This window comes from Dicentrarchus labrax, unplaced genomic scaffold (assembly GCF_905237075.1).
Source record: "Dicentrarchus labrax unplaced genomic scaffold, dlabrax2021, whole genome shotgun sequence".
NCBI classification, from domain to species: domain Eukaryota; kingdom Metazoa; phylum Chordata; class Actinopteri; family Moronidae; genus Dicentrarchus; species Dicentrarchus labrax.
In genome coordinates, this window is record NW_026136713.1 from 32,542,395 (window position 1) to 32,559,847 (window position 17,453).

At 39.2% G+C, this 17,453-nt stretch overlaps 3 protein-coding genes across 6 annotated transcripts in view; 2 read left to right on the top strand and 1 right to left on the bottom strand.

Moving 5' to 3' along the window:
- LOC127374303 (signal-regulatory protein beta-2-like) overlaps window positions 1–15,285 on the top strand; it is a 44,229-nt gene extending 28,944 nt beyond the window's left edge. The window contains exons 5-6 of the mRNA XM_051419474.1: window positions 14,484–14,530; window positions 14,609–15,285. Coding sequence (XP_051275434.1) covers window positions 14,484–14,530; window positions 14,609–14,743 — 182 coding nt within the window. The 3' untranslated portion in view covers window positions 14,744–15,285. The remainder of the gene's footprint in view (window positions 1–14,483; window positions 14,531–14,608) is intronic.
- Window positions 1–17,453, bottom strand: part of LOC127374295 (uncharacterized) — a 48,103-nt gene that overhangs the window by 26,504 nt on the left and 4,146 nt on the right. The window contains exons 5-6 of one of the 3 annotated variants that reach the window (XM_051419455.1): window positions 16,478–16,539; window positions 15,484–16,129 (exon numbers count right to left, since the gene is read on the bottom strand). The exons of the other annotated variants lie outside the window; for them this stretch is intronic. Of the exons in view, the coding sequence (XP_051275415.1) occupies window positions 15,956–16,129; window positions 16,478–16,539 (236 nt within the window). The 3' untranslated portion in view covers window positions 15,484–15,955. Of the gene's footprint in view, window positions 1–15,483; window positions 16,130–16,477; window positions 16,540–17,453 lie in introns of those variants that run through there. 3 annotated transcript variants of the gene reach the window in all.
- On the top strand, window positions 5,187–7,348 carry LOC127374302 (uncharacterized). Of its 2 annotated transcripts, none has more exons than XM_051419470.1 (6): window positions 5,187–5,251; window positions 5,377–5,709; window positions 5,974–6,330; window positions 6,437–6,556; window positions 6,724–6,782; window positions 6,869–7,348. In XM_051419470.1, the coding sequence occupies exons 1-6, from the start codon at window positions 5,209–5,211 to the stop codon at window positions 6,995–6,997; spliced, it is 1,041 nt and encodes a 346-aa protein (XP_051275430.1). In that variant the 5' UTR covers window positions 5,187–5,208; the 3' UTR covers window positions 6,998–7,348. The 2 variants fall into 2 exon arrangements, with proteins under 2 accessions (XP_051275430.1, XP_051275431.1); XM_051419471.1 differs by having other exon boundaries at window positions 6,913–7,348.

The following is a 17,453-nucleotide window of genomic DNA, read 5'->3' on the forward strand; positions in this document are numbered from 1 at the left end:
TGTTGCTATTATGCCAGCGGGATAAATGACTCTTGCGCCCGGCGCAAATCTAAAATGGGTTGGTCTGAAGTAGCTACATTAGTCATAGGTGTGGTTTGGGCGTAACATGCAATAAACCAATCAGAGCGTCATCTCACATTCCTTTTAAAAGCAGGCACGCTTGTTCCATGGTGGATTGCTATTATGACGGCGGATTTGCCAGGCGCACACCAAGAGCGGTTCACAGCCGAGGAGACCGACGTTCTCGTCAGGGCTGTAAAAGACCGAGAAGTGACATTAATGACATGAAATAAATGTAACACAGCCATACAATAAATCAAAACAATGTAACACAGCTCCGCAGGAAGAAGACCCTGGCCTCAGGAGCAGTGCGCAAGCGCCAGCTGAGGAGGGAGCAGCGCAAACACCAAGGTGCAGAGGATTCAGACCCACTACACGCCGGAGGACCACCCGTTCCTGCAGCAAACCGGGTTTGACATACTGGAGCGGGAGCTGTCCGGGATGCGGCAAAGTATTAATGCCCGTCTTGACCGGGTGGCGATGTTGCTGCGGCCTCTCACGTGCATCCCCTCAAGTCTGCGCCCTTAAAATAGCATCTGAATAAGCGCCACTGACTTTAGACTAGGTTTTTCCTGGTCTGTGGCGGAATTGTTTTCTGAAACAGCAAAATAGCACCAGGGAACGTTTGCACCGGAACAAGCCTCCTCTTTTCGCTGAACCGCCCCCCCGGGGCGCAAGTTCATTCCCTAATTTAAGGACGTGCGTCGGTGGAGGGAAAATTCCAATGTGCGTCCAGTGCAAAATAGGAATTATACAAGCTACAGTGTACAAAGTCAATTGCGCTGAGTGCAAGATAGAGCCCTCTGTGTGGTATCTGTGTTGTAATGTTTTAGTTGCTTTTTAAGAACAGATCAACTCATTATTATCGGAATTGATACAAGTTACAATTCTTTAACCAGTCTATATGTAGTGTCCATGTTAGGGATAAATATTTCAATAGCAATACAAGTGCTGTATTATATCAGAAACAATGAGTGTTTTTATACTACTTAACATAAGTGTTATGATGCGCTCACTCACAGAATAATTGTGTGCACATTAAGGGCGTGGTTTGGTTACACATAGGTTGTTGTTGTTAAAGATCTGCACACCTAGAGTGTAATATAACTAACAGCATGCTCTTATTGTGAAGGGAGTTAACAGTCAGGAGAGGCAGCAGGGTTCTTCCTCCCCAGGTTGCTGACCCCTTCTGATTGGAGACCGGAGCAGAGGACGGACATCGAGATGGGCCAATCAGGGGGGAGCTAAGTCTAAACCACGGCTCCTCCCCATCGACACTTCTAGACCAATAAGATAGCAGCACATTCTTATACGAAACTCTGTATACCTGTAAGTTAGGCACTTCTTTTTGGGACGTTGGCTGCAGCAACTCACTCACTCTCAGAGTCAGTGAACTGTGGTTTTCAGAACAAAGAGAGTCCATGTACATGTTCTTTTAATTCTTCAATGCTCAAATACATTTTCTAAAACGGACTTCCGACTTCGAGTTCTCCTTACTCGCAAATCAACGAACGCGCTAACATCCACCACAAGTCCCCACAACTGTAGACAGAAGCATGGCTAACAAAAGAACATACAGAATAAAAATGTGAGGGGACCACTACTCTTACTTCTGGTCTCACAGCACATTTTAAAGGCATTCGGCATGTCTGTATTGAGGAAGCAAAGCCACATGAAACTACACTGTCAGATTTATGCTGCGGTGAGCCATTTCTCTGCCCTTTGACCAACAGTCGAGGCTGTTTACTCAGAACAAACCTGACTACAACAGGATGTGTATAGAGGGAAGGGCTACAACAGGTTTCAGCAGGCTAACTTTAGTTGAACAATTGTATATGTTTTATTTTGCTTCACTTGCCTGTTAATATATTAATTCCAACTGTTCTTATGTTTTTAAACATGCAAGAAAAAACATCCGCAACCATATGCATCTGCGATTGTAAAATATCACAGATGCATATTAGTTAAATCAGGAGATACTTCATTAAGAGTGAGCATTATTTATTGACATTTGTACCAAAAAGATGAGGTAGTCTTTGGCAATTACACTCCATTGTATTGTCATCGTATTTTAAGGGAGGGTTGCTTAAATGCCAACTGACAGCAGCAGAGATGAAAGCATATTAAAAGTTTATTAAACCTATTTTAATTCAATTTCAATTAAATTTTATTTGTATAGCACCAATTCATAACAGAAGTTATACACTTTTCAAAAAGAGAAGGTCTAGACCGAACTCCTTATAACATTATTTACAGAGACCCAACAGTACCACCATGAGAAAACTGCCTTTTAAGAGGCAGAAACCTAGGACAGACCCTTCGGCTCTAGGTGGGTGGTTGTCTGCTTCAACCAGTTTGGGCGAGAGAGAGAGAGAGAGAGAGAGAGCCAGAGAGAGGTGCACAGCAACAACAGTAGCATTTGCAGGAAAAATCAGTGGGACTGGTGAATGACTGTGTTATTTAAAAAAAAAAGGATAAAAACAGCACTCAAGCCCAGCTTCCTGAGGCTACAATAGAGAGTGAGAAATTAACAACATGAAAAAAATAAAAGAATACAGTTAGAAATTAACAAAATAGATGATGAAATACATATTTTATTTTCTGAACTATTTGTATTCTGATTGCTTTTTCTGGATTTTATTTTTAAATGTTGTTATTATAATAATTGTGCTTTTGGCAACACATGTCAAATGTCATGCCAATAAAGGGTATTGAAATGAAAGATAGACACGCCGGTTTGTATTCACACCTAGTTTGATACCCAACCACAACCCACAATGCTAAAGTTTCCATGCATCATGTTTATTTGTGTTTGTGTGTGTGAAAGTACAAAGCAGGACATAAAGTGAAGTACAGGTTTCTGTTTTAATTAGATTACATTTTACAGTTGTAAAGTGGGTCACCACCCTTAAAACTTTGGATTGGTTTCTGCAATGGAGTTTTTTTTTAAAACTCTCTCAGTCTTCCAAGTCTACTCTACTGCCTTTCATCAGCCCCTGAAAAGAAGTGAAACAAGTACAGAAGATGGATGGTTTAACAGCCCTCCTCATCTCTGTTTGCTGTGCTCTTCCTGCTGACGTGGGTGACAGGCAGAGTGGGCGGGTCATCATCAACGATATGAAGCATCTACACTGGCTGGCTTGCACCAAATGTAAGATAGCTTTTTAAATACACACAAATCAAATAGATCAATTATATGCATGTTTAACTGAGCAGTAACAAAAATGTTGTAGATGTACATTTATAGTTAAAAGGTTAATGGAATCAATACTCCCTCTAAAATAACAACTCATTTAGTGAACAAAAATGGTTGTAAAACCTTGTTCTTTTTGGTCATCTGATTTCCATCGAAGGATGGCAGTGATGTAATGAGAGAGCATATAATAGTGTTTAATATAATAATAATAATAATAATAATAATAGTATTTTCATCAAGACTAATCTGACCCCTATCATTGTCAGTGTAACTCCAAAAACTATAGGATAACCAGAAAAACAATTTTATGTTTAGTGCTAATTTAACAGTAACAGTGGTTTTAAATGTAAATGCTTGGACATAGAAATACATAAAGGAGTTGTTAATCCAGTCTCTCTAGGAATTACATGGGTTTTTCTGCAGTGCATCCAATGCTAATGTTTAGGGCCAATGTAGGACCTCCTATATTGAATCATTCAGGTAGCATTGTGAACAGCTTGACTTTAAAGGCCCTGCACTCCCACACAGGTCTTTTCAGTTACACATCTGAATAAACCTCTAGTCAGGTGGAAGAAGGGTGAAGCTACGGTGGGAACAGCATGATGTTGTTGAACCTGATGTGCTATTAAGCTTGATAAAGGTGTGTGCTAACGTGAGACAACACCAAGACCAGGGTGAGGATATGTCAGTCAAGTGCAGTTTGTAAATGCTCACACACTTCTGAGAAGAGTACTAATTTAACATGAGTGAAAACACTTGTGTGGCTGGACTTAAATCTGCACTGGCTTAATCAAAGTTAAGTAGTTGTCACAATTCCAATATTTTTCTAACCTCAACCAAGTAGTTTTAGTTGCTTATACCATGGTCTGGGTGAATACTCGATTCTGATTGGCTGCTGGGTGTCCATTAATATCTGACAAAGTAGTTTCAGTGAAAATGTCTGTTTCTGTTCTAAATGAACGCGCCAAAATGAACTGAATGAAAACAAGCTAGCTAAATAGCTCATAAATATATATCTCACTACACTGACTGTGGTCCTTCAGTGGCTCATCTTCTGAACACCACAATGGCGAATGGCACACATAAGCCCCCACAGTGTCCTTCTGAACTCACTGATACTTTCTATAAAAAGTATATACCTCCTACATCCTGTCCGCTATTCAGCTCACTACTTCAGGCTGCAGCCGACAGTACACATGCGTTATTGTGGGTGAAAATCTAGCCTAAGCACTCTGAGTGGAGGGAACTATATAACACATATGGTTCATCCTGTTAACTGGAATAGTGAACAATGTTTCCATTGCATTAGAACCTTAAAGGATTGTAATGATTCTTCCAGGTATTACTCAAACCCTCAGGTGTTTCCAGGGAAACATAATTTTGGCTTGATTTTGTTTGCAAAACGCATGAAAATATAAAGATCTTTGTTTTTCTTTGGCAAGTGACCATGGTATAAGTGGGATGACAATGGACACCTCGTCGGGCATAATCCCTTACCTAACCTACCCCAGTCAGGCTGTAAAAATCACTAAAAACATTCTATTAACCGGGCTACAATCCCAATAATTATGGTAATACAACAGTAAAGGACATAAGAACGGATGTACTGTAGAGCATTAAAACATTTAAGGTGATATGTGTGTGTGTTAAACAGTTTCATCATATTAGTGAGTATCAGCTGAACAGTCACACTAAAATCAAATCAAATCTGTTGTGTTTACTTTCAGTGTCAATAATAGAAACCCAACAAAACATGTAACAAAAGCTTGTTGTTGGAACTTTTTTGAAATAATTTCCACTGTGAAAAAGAAAGTGAGGGAAATGCCATCATAACAAGAGGCCAATCAGATTGCTCTGAAATTGTTCCCTCCCACTTCATATGCTTACATTAATGCAAATCATCCTCTAATATGATCTAATATACCTGCTCTCTCAAGCGCAATTACCAGAAGATGTTGATCATATTCTTTTTACTGCTGATGCTCAGAGTGGGGCGTAAGTTTATGTAGAAATGTCAGATTTACTCCAGATACATATTTAAATTATTGTTATATTATTACAGTAATTTATAAATTATTATTTCTCTGATGTTAAACAACTGTGTTCCTTTTTTTTTTCAGGATGCACAGACAGTCTGATCTTTGAGACGAAGACTGTTGGTGTTGGAGACAATGTGACTTTGACGTGTACCCGCCAGACATCTGCTCTGGAGCAAGAAACCTTGTTTTGGTTCAGGTTAATTTCTGGAGATTTGCCTGAATTCTTGGGAGGAACATTTTCCTTTGATTATGATGGTGTTAACAAGACTCCTCGCATTACAGCAAAACAAGAGCCTGGAACATTTCTCCTGCATATTAGTCAAACAAAGCTAAGTGATACTGGAGTTTACTACTGTGTCAAAGTAAAAGACCTTGACATGATATTTCTGAATGGAACATTTCTGAGAGTTAAAGGTAAATAAAATACAGCAAGTACACGTTTTACATTCTTGAAAAATGTAATCACCATGCTCACATCAAACACCATTTATAACAGTAGTTCACAGTTTGATTGACCTACATGTATATATATATATAAAGAAAGTGCTTACTGTTACTTACTGGAATGTTTCCATAATTTACAGGAAAGTGTTTATGTATATAAATTCACATTTTCAATTCCTTTTATTTTTATTAAAGTTAGTAAAGTATGTTTATTTTTGTCTTTGTGTTTCCCAGGACCAGAACCTGATTTCACTGCTGTAGTTCAAGTCCCTCTGTCTGATTCAGTCCGTCCAGGAGACCCAGTGACTCTGCAGTGTTCAGTCCTCTCTGACTCTGAGAAGAAAACATGTCCAGGAGATCACAGTGTGTTCTGGTTCAGAGCTGGATCAGATGAATCTCATCCCAGTTTAATTTACACTCATGGAAACAGTGGTGATGAATGTGAGAAGAGTCCTGAGGCTCACTCTCCACAGAAATGTGTCTACAACTTCTCTAAGAACATCATCTCCTCTGATGCTGGGACTTATTACTGTGCTGTGGCCTCATGTGGAGAGATATTATTTGGAAATGGAACAAAACTGGACACTGAAGGTAAGTGCTTAATATTTATATGTAATGGGGAAATTGTTATCATTGTGTCACGTAATGTAAATTATTTATTACTTTTCTGAACTTTAATTATTTGCTCATGTTTCAGTTTATTCACAGAAAGAAAATACAATTATCTATCTGGTGTGTGCTGCTCTGGCTATAAGTCTGATTGTTATAGCCTTCCTTGTTTATGCCATTGTGAAAAAATCCTGTGATTGTTGTAACGGTAAGAGACATTACTCTACATAGATCTGTTAATCTGTGTTTCCAAAAAGTTAAAAGTCATTTAAATCACATTTTGCTGTGTATAAGTCAGCCTACAGTGTCATTCAGCTTCGGTAAAGTGATATCCAATTAATCGTTTTGGTGTTGTTGTTGTTTTTAATAATACAGCTGCTGTCACTCTGCAAACAAATGCTGCAACAGCCAGTGATGGTCAGCAAATTCAGCAAGTAAGGAATTAAAAGATGTAGCTAAAAACACTTCCAGTTATTTTGACCTGTTTATAGAGACAGTAATTGTACATTTATTTCCTCAGACAAATGAGGACTCTTTGTTTTATTCTACACCAAACTTTACCAGGAGGAAAGCTGGCAAAGCAGGCAAACGAAACGCAACAGCAAAGGAAGAGACGATCTACACTGACGTCAGGGCTTTTGTGATATGATCTATGATATAAATAATGGATTTAGTAATGGATGCTTATGTATGTTTTGTTGCATAGTACGTGGAAAAATACACTGCGACAGCAGAGGTAGCACCTCAGAAGTTAAATAAACTGAAAGATGTTTTGTTCGTAACTTTGACATTATATTTCTATATGTTTTCAAAGTGTTTGCAAACAATGAATAATATTTCTGAGAAAATTAATCATTATGATGCAAAAATAACCACATTTAAGTTACGCTTTTGGTGAGATCCTGTAGCATTGCGTATCCCATATCTATTAAAGTTAGTTTCATTCATCTTTAAAGACCCGTGAAGGATTTTAACTGTTTTAAGACTGTTAACTGCCTCTGAAAACCTATGTATCCTAACATATGTATCAATGCAATGCAAAAGAATTTGTGAACAACAACTTGATTAATTTCATGTGTGTACGGCTTCCTTTGTTAATACAAACACTTCCACATCTATAATGAACACTTCTTAATTAATTTACCGAAAATGAATTGGGTATGTTTTTGTTTTTATTTTGAAAAGACTTTTAGTTGCAGTCATTGCAGGAAACGGTACGTAAATGTTTGGGTTAGGGAACATCAACCTGGGGGGAATGCTAATGAATCAGGTTTTTTAATTCTGAAACCTTGTTAAATTTTAGTGGTTGTGAATATGCAATTTAACTGTGTCTCCCTCTTTTTTCACCCCTAAAAGTAAATGGTGAATTGATGGTGAGTGAAATCCATTGAAGCAAAAAACACTGTATTGAAAATGTTACGAGTTTCAAATTATGTAACTGGAGTAACAAATGATTTTTATCGGGGTTCACTGCGCTCAACTCTCCTAGAGGAAACCCTGGAAAACAGAATCACGGAGTGAGTGAGTGAAAGAGCGAACCGCCATCTTCGTCTCCAAATGTCTCTTTATTATAAATTTGCAAAATCATGGTATAAAACAATAAACATTCCCCTAGTGTAAACATGTTTCAGTTTCAGTGTTCATTTGTTAATTTAAATTTAAACACATTAATACAGTTGTCTCTACTCTCCACACATCAGTTGGCAACATCTTTCACACACACATTCACAGAAATCATCCTGTCTTTACAAAAATAAATATCGCTCTTTCTTTAAAGTGCAATAATATCAAATGGATAAATCAGGTTTTAATCTATATTTATATAGTTGTTTTTAACTCCAGAAACCCGCCATCATACTAATGTAATAATGTGACTCATAAACCCTCTTTGGCTGTAAATTAATATTTAAATGACATACACATAGGGATAACTGTTCAACTTATGATAAATTTTTAAACGCAGACCAGACACCTAACTGCTTCTGTATAACTTTAGGAAGAACTCCCTTTAAGTTTTAAACAACATACCTCTCTTCTCTTAACATTAACAATCATTTATAACATGTCAGGATATCTTAAAAACTGAATAAAACATTACCAGGGAGTGAGGACACCAGCACCCACAATCACACATACAGTCACAGTACACAGCTGCTAATTGTTAGCTCACTAGCTCCATTGTTTACAAAGGCCCGTTTCCCGCGGTTATAAACGCGGCTCTTTAGCTCGGCTTCAAACATCAAAAATTCCACAACAGACTCATCACAGCTCCAATACACCACCGTACATTTCAGGAGGAAACAGTTTGTAATTTTTACAGAGTACCAACCTGGAAAACAGAATCACGGAGTGAGTGAGTGAAAGAGCGAACCGCCATCTTCGTCTCCAAATCTCTGTCTGAGAGAAGAGGGGGGTACCTCTCATGATACTTTGGTTCCGCTTTCTTTTCTTACCCCCTACATTAATTTTGTCTTTCACAATAAAAGTTGAAATTATATTTAATGCTGCCCTGGTTATTGTATTATCACATAAGGGTGTATCACACACTCCCCAACAAATAAAAGTGGCTCCTGACACAAGATATTCTAAATAATTTCACTCTGAACATACATTTTCTCTTTTTTTCAACAAAACACATTGTAACTCTCAATGAATGTATCCTTTAAGTCCTATAAAGTGCGTGTTTCAGATCTCATCTGGTGAGTATGCAATGTATGTAATTGTCTCTCAAGGCGTCTCATCCACAGTGAGCTGGGTACACGACAGGTAGATAAGGGTATGGGGTGATGGATGGGGGTTGGAAGCGGTGGAAGTATGGTGTACAGAGGCACTGGTAAGTACACTGTACCGGCTGGATTCCAACTGCACTCACAGTGGGCCTTGGGTGATAAGCTGGTTGACCCAGGGATGGGTAAGTAAACACATAACCTGGCCGTCTTTCTCTGGTGGACTGTCTCAGCGAGATCTGATGTTCAGTTTGTGGTGTGGGGACATTGTTCTCTTGATGGACAGCCTGCAGTTCCTCCATGTCATGTTCATCCTCACTGGATGTCCCTTGTTCCTCACCTCTAACACTCTCTCTATCCTGTTCAGGTTCTTTGTGAATTGTTTCTCCCAGGTAGGTCTCATTCTGTTCAGATCTGTTTTGGGAGTCAGGAGTAACATGTGACTCAGGTAAGTGACTTTCAGCTCTTGGTTTCTCCATCGGTATTTGCAGCCAGCAACGAGGCACGCCTTCCTCTTCCTCAGAGTCACTTACATCTGGGCTCTGTGTCTCATGTGTGGGTTTCGGGGTGTCTGAAGCTCTCTTCTTTCTCTTTTGTGACTCAGCTGTGCTGGTGGTCGGGTTCTGAAGAGGCTCTACAGGTAGGTCGTTGACTTGTAACAGGAGGTTCCTGTGCAGAGTGCGAACTGGTCAGCCTCCCGCCTCAGGGCTTACTTTGTAGACAGGATTATCTCCAACCTGTTCTCTCACGATGTAGATCAGCTGCTCCCAGTACGGTCTAAGCTTTCCAGGGCCCCCTCGTTCACTGAGATTGCATACAAGGACCCTGTCCCCAGGCTGAAGAACCACACCTCTGCTCCTTTTATCGTAGTACGTCTTTCCTTTGGAGCTGGACTGTCGGCTGTTTGCGTCTGCTATTCGGTATGCCTCAACCATTTTTCCTGCCCATTTCTCAGCATATCCTCTTGGTCCACTGGTTTCAGTTCCCTCATCTGTTATGAAGCCGAAGAGGATGTCAACAGGGAGGCGAGGATGTCGGCCATACAACAAATAGTGAGGGGAGAAACCTGTGGCCTCGTGCTTCATACAATTATATGCATGAAGTACATGGGGCAGGTGGTCCTTCCAACTCTCCTTCTCTTTCTCTCCCAGGGTCATGGTGGAGTTTGGCCGGGTATCCAAATCTGGGGATGAAATCATTGAAAAGCCGGTCAGCAACCGTCTTACCAGCCTTGTTCCTGGTGGGATAGGCTTGCGCTAATCTGCTAAAGTGGTCAACCACTACCAGGATATACTCGTAACCACCTCTGCAGGCCTCCAGGTGAAGGAAATCTGGGCACTGTGGTGCAACGATACCCGCACTTTGGTTCCGCTTTCTTTTCTTTCCCCCTACATTATTTTGTCTTTCACAGTAAAAGTTGAAATTATATTTAATGCTACACTGGTTATTGTATTATCACATAAGGGTATATCACTAAAAGTCCAAATAAGTATGTATACATCGAGACAATCCGCTGAATCAGCACGGGCACCAGTATATTACTACCAGATATCAAAGAGACTTACAGATGTTAAATTAGACAAAAATAAAGTGATGATAAGTTAATAATGATTTGGATCAGTACCCAGTATCAGCAGTTACCCTGCGTTGGAACAGTGCATCATCATGTTTATCATTTTGTTTTGTTTGGAAAAGGAGACCATATCAGATAAATACTTTCTTTTATCCCAGGTGGAAAATTTCACACACAGCAGCAGTACACAGAGGACAGGATATGACAGTAAACCTGCTGTAATTAACTGTCTGAAGCATTTCGACATTTCTTTATTGTTTTTGTTGTGTGACCATGCAAAGTATTTTGAACATTATTTGGAATGTTTTTTAAAGGTCCAGTGAGTAACATTTAGGAGGATCCATTGGCAGAAATTGAATAGGATATTTAAAAAAAAAACACTGGCTGTAGACAGGACCTTTCACCTTTCACAAGTTTCACTGCCACCATAGTTTCTCCTTAACACTCAACGCCGGATTGTTGAATATGTATGAGAACACGCCAGCCAACCTGAATTTGCACTCTTGTGAAGTACCTGTTGCTAACTCGCTTTTTTTCCCTGTCTCACCTTAGACCATCTCGCCCTGAGCCTGGACCCTGTTCTGCCTACCAGCACTGCAAGACCTAGAGCACTGAAGCCCGGACCCCATTCCCACTCTCTGACTCATCAGAATCTCCAGCCACTCAATCCACATTCTGTTTATGCTACTTGAATAAATTCACCTTTATTGAAACTTCCACTCTGGTCTGCGTCTGAGTTCTGGTCTGGTCCTGACAGCGATGTCCAGATCTCCAGTGAGAGCAACAGTTGGTGAACATTGTAATGCCGTCGCTTTTGTAGTCCTCTCCTTTTCATACAACTCATGCATTCTTATTCTTGTGCTCATACGTGCCGTTATTCGTTGCGATCCTATCTACCACAATACTAATCGACCTGCAGTTCGAAGCTATCTACTTCGCTATGGCATTTGTTAGCTTGTCTTGCTTTTGTTTATCTATACTTCTCCCACATGCTGAATCCATGGGTCACTCCCCTCCTGTGACCCATGGTTTGTCTGTATATGTATTCAGAGCCAGTGAGCAACAGACTTTTGAAATAATAATAGTAAAAAAAAACTACCTTCACAGGGATTTCACAGGCGTACTGTGTAGTTCTATTGTAGCATTTTGTGTCTATTTAAAATGAACATCTCTGCAAACTAAATTCTTTTTAACATCGATTTAACCATGTAATACTTTAAAGGCTTCTTTTTTGACAAATTGGGTGTTTTCTTCTCATTGTTCTATTCGCTCTTTGTGTTTTTTTACTTTTTGAATGCAGGACGAGGCTGTTTAGCAGAGAGTGAATGCTCTGTGAATATAGTCTGTGTTCAGGTCTTCAAAGTAGATCATCTTTAATAAATATCTAAACTTAACTCGTTTGTTTCTTGTACCGCTTAAAATCAAGAAGGCCTCGCAACCCCCAGGAAGCTTTGGTGACCCCTAGTGGGTGTCCCGACCCCCAGGTTGGGAAACACTACCACACAGAATATTACAATCACAATTTCAGAGTCAAAAGGTTGAGTGAACATGGACTAAGTTGAGAACTGATCAGTGAACAGATGAGAGTGGGAGGTAATACACTTCACATAGAGCAGGACCTAAACTGTGTGAAAGGAAATGCACTTTGATAGTTTTTTTTTCTCTGATAACCAATCAGATGCATCTGATGTTCTGACATATCAGGACCACGTCACTACCTTCACTCACACAATAACCAAGAAGTCTCCTGACAAGAGAAAATGTTAAGATGATCGTGATCTGTGTTACAATGCTTCTCCTTCATCAGGGACGTAAGTGATATATAATAATGTCTAATATTTTCTCATTTAAGTATATTCACACAATCTTGATAAATGGTGGTTCATGTGAATACTGTATATTTTTTGCGTTGTTTCTACACAATTTTTTTCTTTTGTTTAATGTCTTGTACATTTTAATTTATTCTAGATACCCTGATTCCAGTGACCACAGCACAACTTGGTGAACCTGCAACCTTCACATGTGTTTTACCTGATTATGAGTCGAACCCAAGACAATTTCACTGGTACAAGCAGAGTGTTGGAGATAGTTTAAAATTAATCCTAGTACAGCGGAAAGGCATAAACCCTGTGTATGGACCAGAGTTTTCTGCCTCTAGACTTGATATAAACATTCATAAGAATATCAGCAAGCTGACCATTTTGAGGACAATTCAAGAAGACGAGGGAATGTATCACTGTGCACTTGTGGATTACACGAAGATTACTTGGAGTGGGACCTATTTGTCAATAACAGGTAATTATGTGATCTGTTTTAGAATTACTTCACCCATTTACAAACTCACTGTGTTTCTTAACATTTCCATCTAAAAAAAAACTCTACTCAGTGTAACCAAATATGTTTTGAGAGCATTTCCAAATTAATTTTACAACATATCTTAAAATATCCAGTTGAAATGTTATGTGAGGTATATTGCTCTGTTTTGTCAATGGAGAGTTCACCCACAATCTAACTTTACTTCTGGTTCTGTTATTATTTATGCAGATTATAACAGTGTGTCATTTTAGGTTATGCTGGTTACATTTCAATTTTGAACTTGTGTTTTCTTAAAACCAAAGGTGGCAAAAGTACACACGTACTTACTCAAGTAGAAGTACAGATACTTATGTAGAAAAGACTGCAGTAAAAGTAGAAGTACTGAGTCATCCTCTTTTCTTAGGTAAAACAGACTCTGACATGTACTCAAAGTATAAAAGTAAAAAGTAATCTTAAAAAAGTACAGATATTTGTGTAAAAACGTAGGGAGTAAAAGTAAAAATAAAAACAAACAGATTTATAATGTAATTTGCAAATTGCATTTCACAATGATGTTTATTTTTTGACGTGGGAGTTTTATTTCTCGAAATATTAGTGATGTGCTTTTGCATTTTAGGATTGTGCTGTTAAGTTTTTATGTTGAATGTGTCTTCTTTGTGTTTTCTTTGTCTTCTAACATCTTGGGACCATGTTAGAAAAAAAGTTTTCCATCAGCTATTTTTAAATTCTTTTTAGGATTTTAAATTGTGCTTTTTTCCCCTTTTAACACAGTTTTGTATTACACATGAAACTGGACATCAAACTATATTGTTGTTCAGCGGCAGACAGTATCTGATCCAGTCCATCCAGGAGACTCGATGACTCTCCAGTGTTCAGTCTTCTCTGATTCTGACAATAACGCATGTCCAGGAGATCACAGTGTGTTCTGGTTTAGAGCCGGATCAGATAAAACTCAGCCAAATATCATCTACACTGATGGAAAAAGACACGATGAATGTGACAAGAGATCTGACACTCAGAAAAGCTGTGTTTATCACTTCACTAAGAACATCAGCTCCTCTGATGCTGGAACTTATTACTGTGCTGTGGCCACATGTGGAGAGATATTATTTGGAAATGGAACTAAAGTGGACATTGAAGGTAACTGTATCATGATTCTGTTAATTAGTAAAGTAAGTGTAAGATTATACAGTATGTCAATTTTTATTTCACATTTAAGATCCTTTAACAAGGATGTGACATTGAAAACAATTTACTTTTACTCTTTGTTAATTTTCATTGTTTGTATTTCTTTTGTTAATGTTTCAGGAACCAGTATGTGGTCACAGACCGACAATGCAGTTGTTTTTCTTCTGTGTGCTGTCTTGGTTATAAGTCTGATTGTTTTAGCCTTCCTCTTTTACGCCTTCAAGTGTGACAACGGTAATAGAAGTCACTCAGTTCTCTATACAAAGCTATTAAATTAAAACTACTGCAGCCTTATTTATTGTTTCCTATATATTTTCTGTTTCATAATTCAGCTGCTGTTCCTCTGCAGAAAATCAGTGGTGGTCAGAAAAGTCAACAGGTAAAGAATTTAAGTAGATAAACGGTATTATAACATTTATGAAGGTTTATTTAACTTTGTCATCTCATATATTCTCAGAGAAAAGAGGACATGCAGGTTTATTCTGCTGTCGTCTTCACCATGATGAAAACTGACAGAGGTGCAATAAAGGATGCAAAAGCAGCGGAGAGAGAGAGGATCTACACTGCTGTCAAGGCTTTTGTGTTGGATTAATGAGTGAACAGGCCTGTTTGTCTTCAGTTGATGTTGATGTTACAGAATGTGACTAATGCTGTATATATTATCATTCTGAATAAAGGTTTATCCATACATTTGAAACTAGTTAGACTGAAAAAGACTGAAATCAGTTGAGTCTGTGGTTGAAAATTTCCACTGTATACACAAGCCTATCTTGTGCTGGATCGCCGGAGGCTCTCAATCCCAGCTCACACTGTGCAAGAAGGTGAGGCATCTCCTGGACAAAACTCCACTCTATGACAGGGATAACACATACTGACAACTACCCACACTCACATTGACACCTATGGCAAAATTTCTCCAATTCACCAAACCTTAATGTCTTTGGACTGTGTTACTTTCCTTGTCTTTGCGGCTGAGGAGTTAAGATGCTCATCAAGAACCAGTGACACCCCCACTTCAGCTGGGAGTATTATTGTTTGATGTATTTGAAATTCCCGTCTAGCAACAGGCATCGCAAATTTGTTTATGCTACACACTTGTCCCTGTATTTATAAACAATAAATAAACAAATGTCAGCTGCGTTATTCTTGATTGTGCAACCTGAGAAAAGAAATGTTCTGTTAACATGGACATACTAAAATCAGTTTATTACTGTAAGTGGGAGAACATTTTATTTGTGTCCCAACTTTCTTTCATCACTGACATTGAAAGACTGACTTAATGTGGTCATAGTTAGTGAAATGTATTGGAGAAAAAAACGACTGTAGTCAAAATAATAGTACACAAACTTTATAGGGAAACTGATATTTAACGCTTTCAAACTATATTAAAAAACAAATCACACTGTGCTTTATAGTGCCAAACTGCTGGCATGATCTGTTATTGTTTATTAATACAAGTGTTGGTTATTCTGAAGATTTTCTATCACTTTCCATTCACTACAATACATCCAACATTCAACCTTACATTTATCAAGTTCACAGGCATATCACAGTCAAACTGTGTGCACATTTCTTGTAGTATTCGTGATGACTGAAGATAGTTATTTCATATGAGAAGACAAAAATATGTAAACAATACAAAGCAAACACATCCACAGAGGTGTTGACAAAATGTCCCATTATAGAAATACTGGCACATTTGCTGTGACTATTTACTATTAACCCCCTTTTTTAAAAATAATTACATTCTGACTGATGCACGACAACTTCCTGTCACTATCAGGTGTCAATTGAGAATAAAAGTTCACAGGCCGTGCTCTGCATACATAGAGGGGTTTTGCTGGTTGTGGTATTCTGCTCTAACAACAGTACGTGAGTACACACAGTCTTGTGGCGACTTTCTCGTCGTCTTTCCTGTTTTCGCCTTCCCTTTGGTGAAATCCAGTGCTGCATAGTTCTCTGCCTTTGCTTCCCCATCCTGCAAAAATATGATAAAATGTTTGTGTTAATGCCAAATATGTCAGAGATTAAAGCAATAACATCAAGACCAGTTAAATGAAAATCAACTGTAAAGACTGCGAACATCAGTGGAAGGATTAATTTACAGTGAGCTTAACATACTTTCTTTTATGTCATTTCTCGTCAGTATATTTATACATCTTTATTCCTATTCCAGACATCATTGTAGCAGTTTAACAGTTATTATATTATATAGTATTATGTGTGTCCTGTCTAGAAGATCTGTTAAATGAAAAGAGTTTGAGTAGGCAGAATATTTATCAAATTGGACAACACACTGCTGCATATTTACCAGAAGCATATTTACCCAATTTGACTGATCCACTGTGGACTGGTCATGTCCAAGATGATGGGAAGCACTCATTGCTGCTGTTAAAGTACAAACAGAGCCTTCAGAATGAGTGCACACATGAGGAATATGGTGACTGCTATCATATCAAAAATCACGTGATGTGGTAACAAGCGAAGCACTCTGCGTCTTGCCCTCTTGCTAAATGTTTGCTCATCTTTAAACTCACTGTTTGTAACCTAGCTCTCTCCTAAACCTATCCAAAGTAGTAGATTCACTAACTTGCAGATCTGCTATTGAGCTGCTGCGACCATACCGAAAACTAAAGCGGTGCAGACCGACCCAAACGCTGAGGCGGTCACCATGGCATCCCTCACCCACCTGCTTGAGTCTCATCGAACCGCCATCTCCGAGGACTTCAAACAAACTTTCTCAGCTCTCGAGACCAAGTTTAACAGTGTCATAACTACTGTGACAGTACACGCTGAGAAACTCAAAATTCTTGAGAGTGAAGGTGACACGCGAGAGGTATGCCTGAAGGCTGCCAAGGAAGCTATCACCAAGCTCCAGACAGACCATGCTAAACTAGCAACTAAAGTTGTAGACCTCGAGTCACGGAGCCGGCGCAACAACATCAGGGTAATCGGTGAACCTGAATCCATGGAGGGGCCCCAACCGACAGCTTTCTTCACCAAGATGCTCGAGGAGGTCTTTGGAGGGGTCCTAGATTCGCCTGTGGAGTGTGAACGGGCTCACAGAGCCCTGGCACTTAAACCTCCACCCAACCAGTGACCAAGACCGGTCATCATTCGTCTCCTCAGGTTCCAGGTAAAGGATAAGATCATCCGCCATGCCCGGACCATGAGGGGTAGGCTGAAATTCCGGGACCATCCCATCCTTGTGTTTGAGGATTATCCTCCAGAGGTTGTGGACCAGCGGAATGAGTTCAAGGCAGTCATGTCGGAGTTGTACGAGCGAGGGTTCAGGCCAGGCT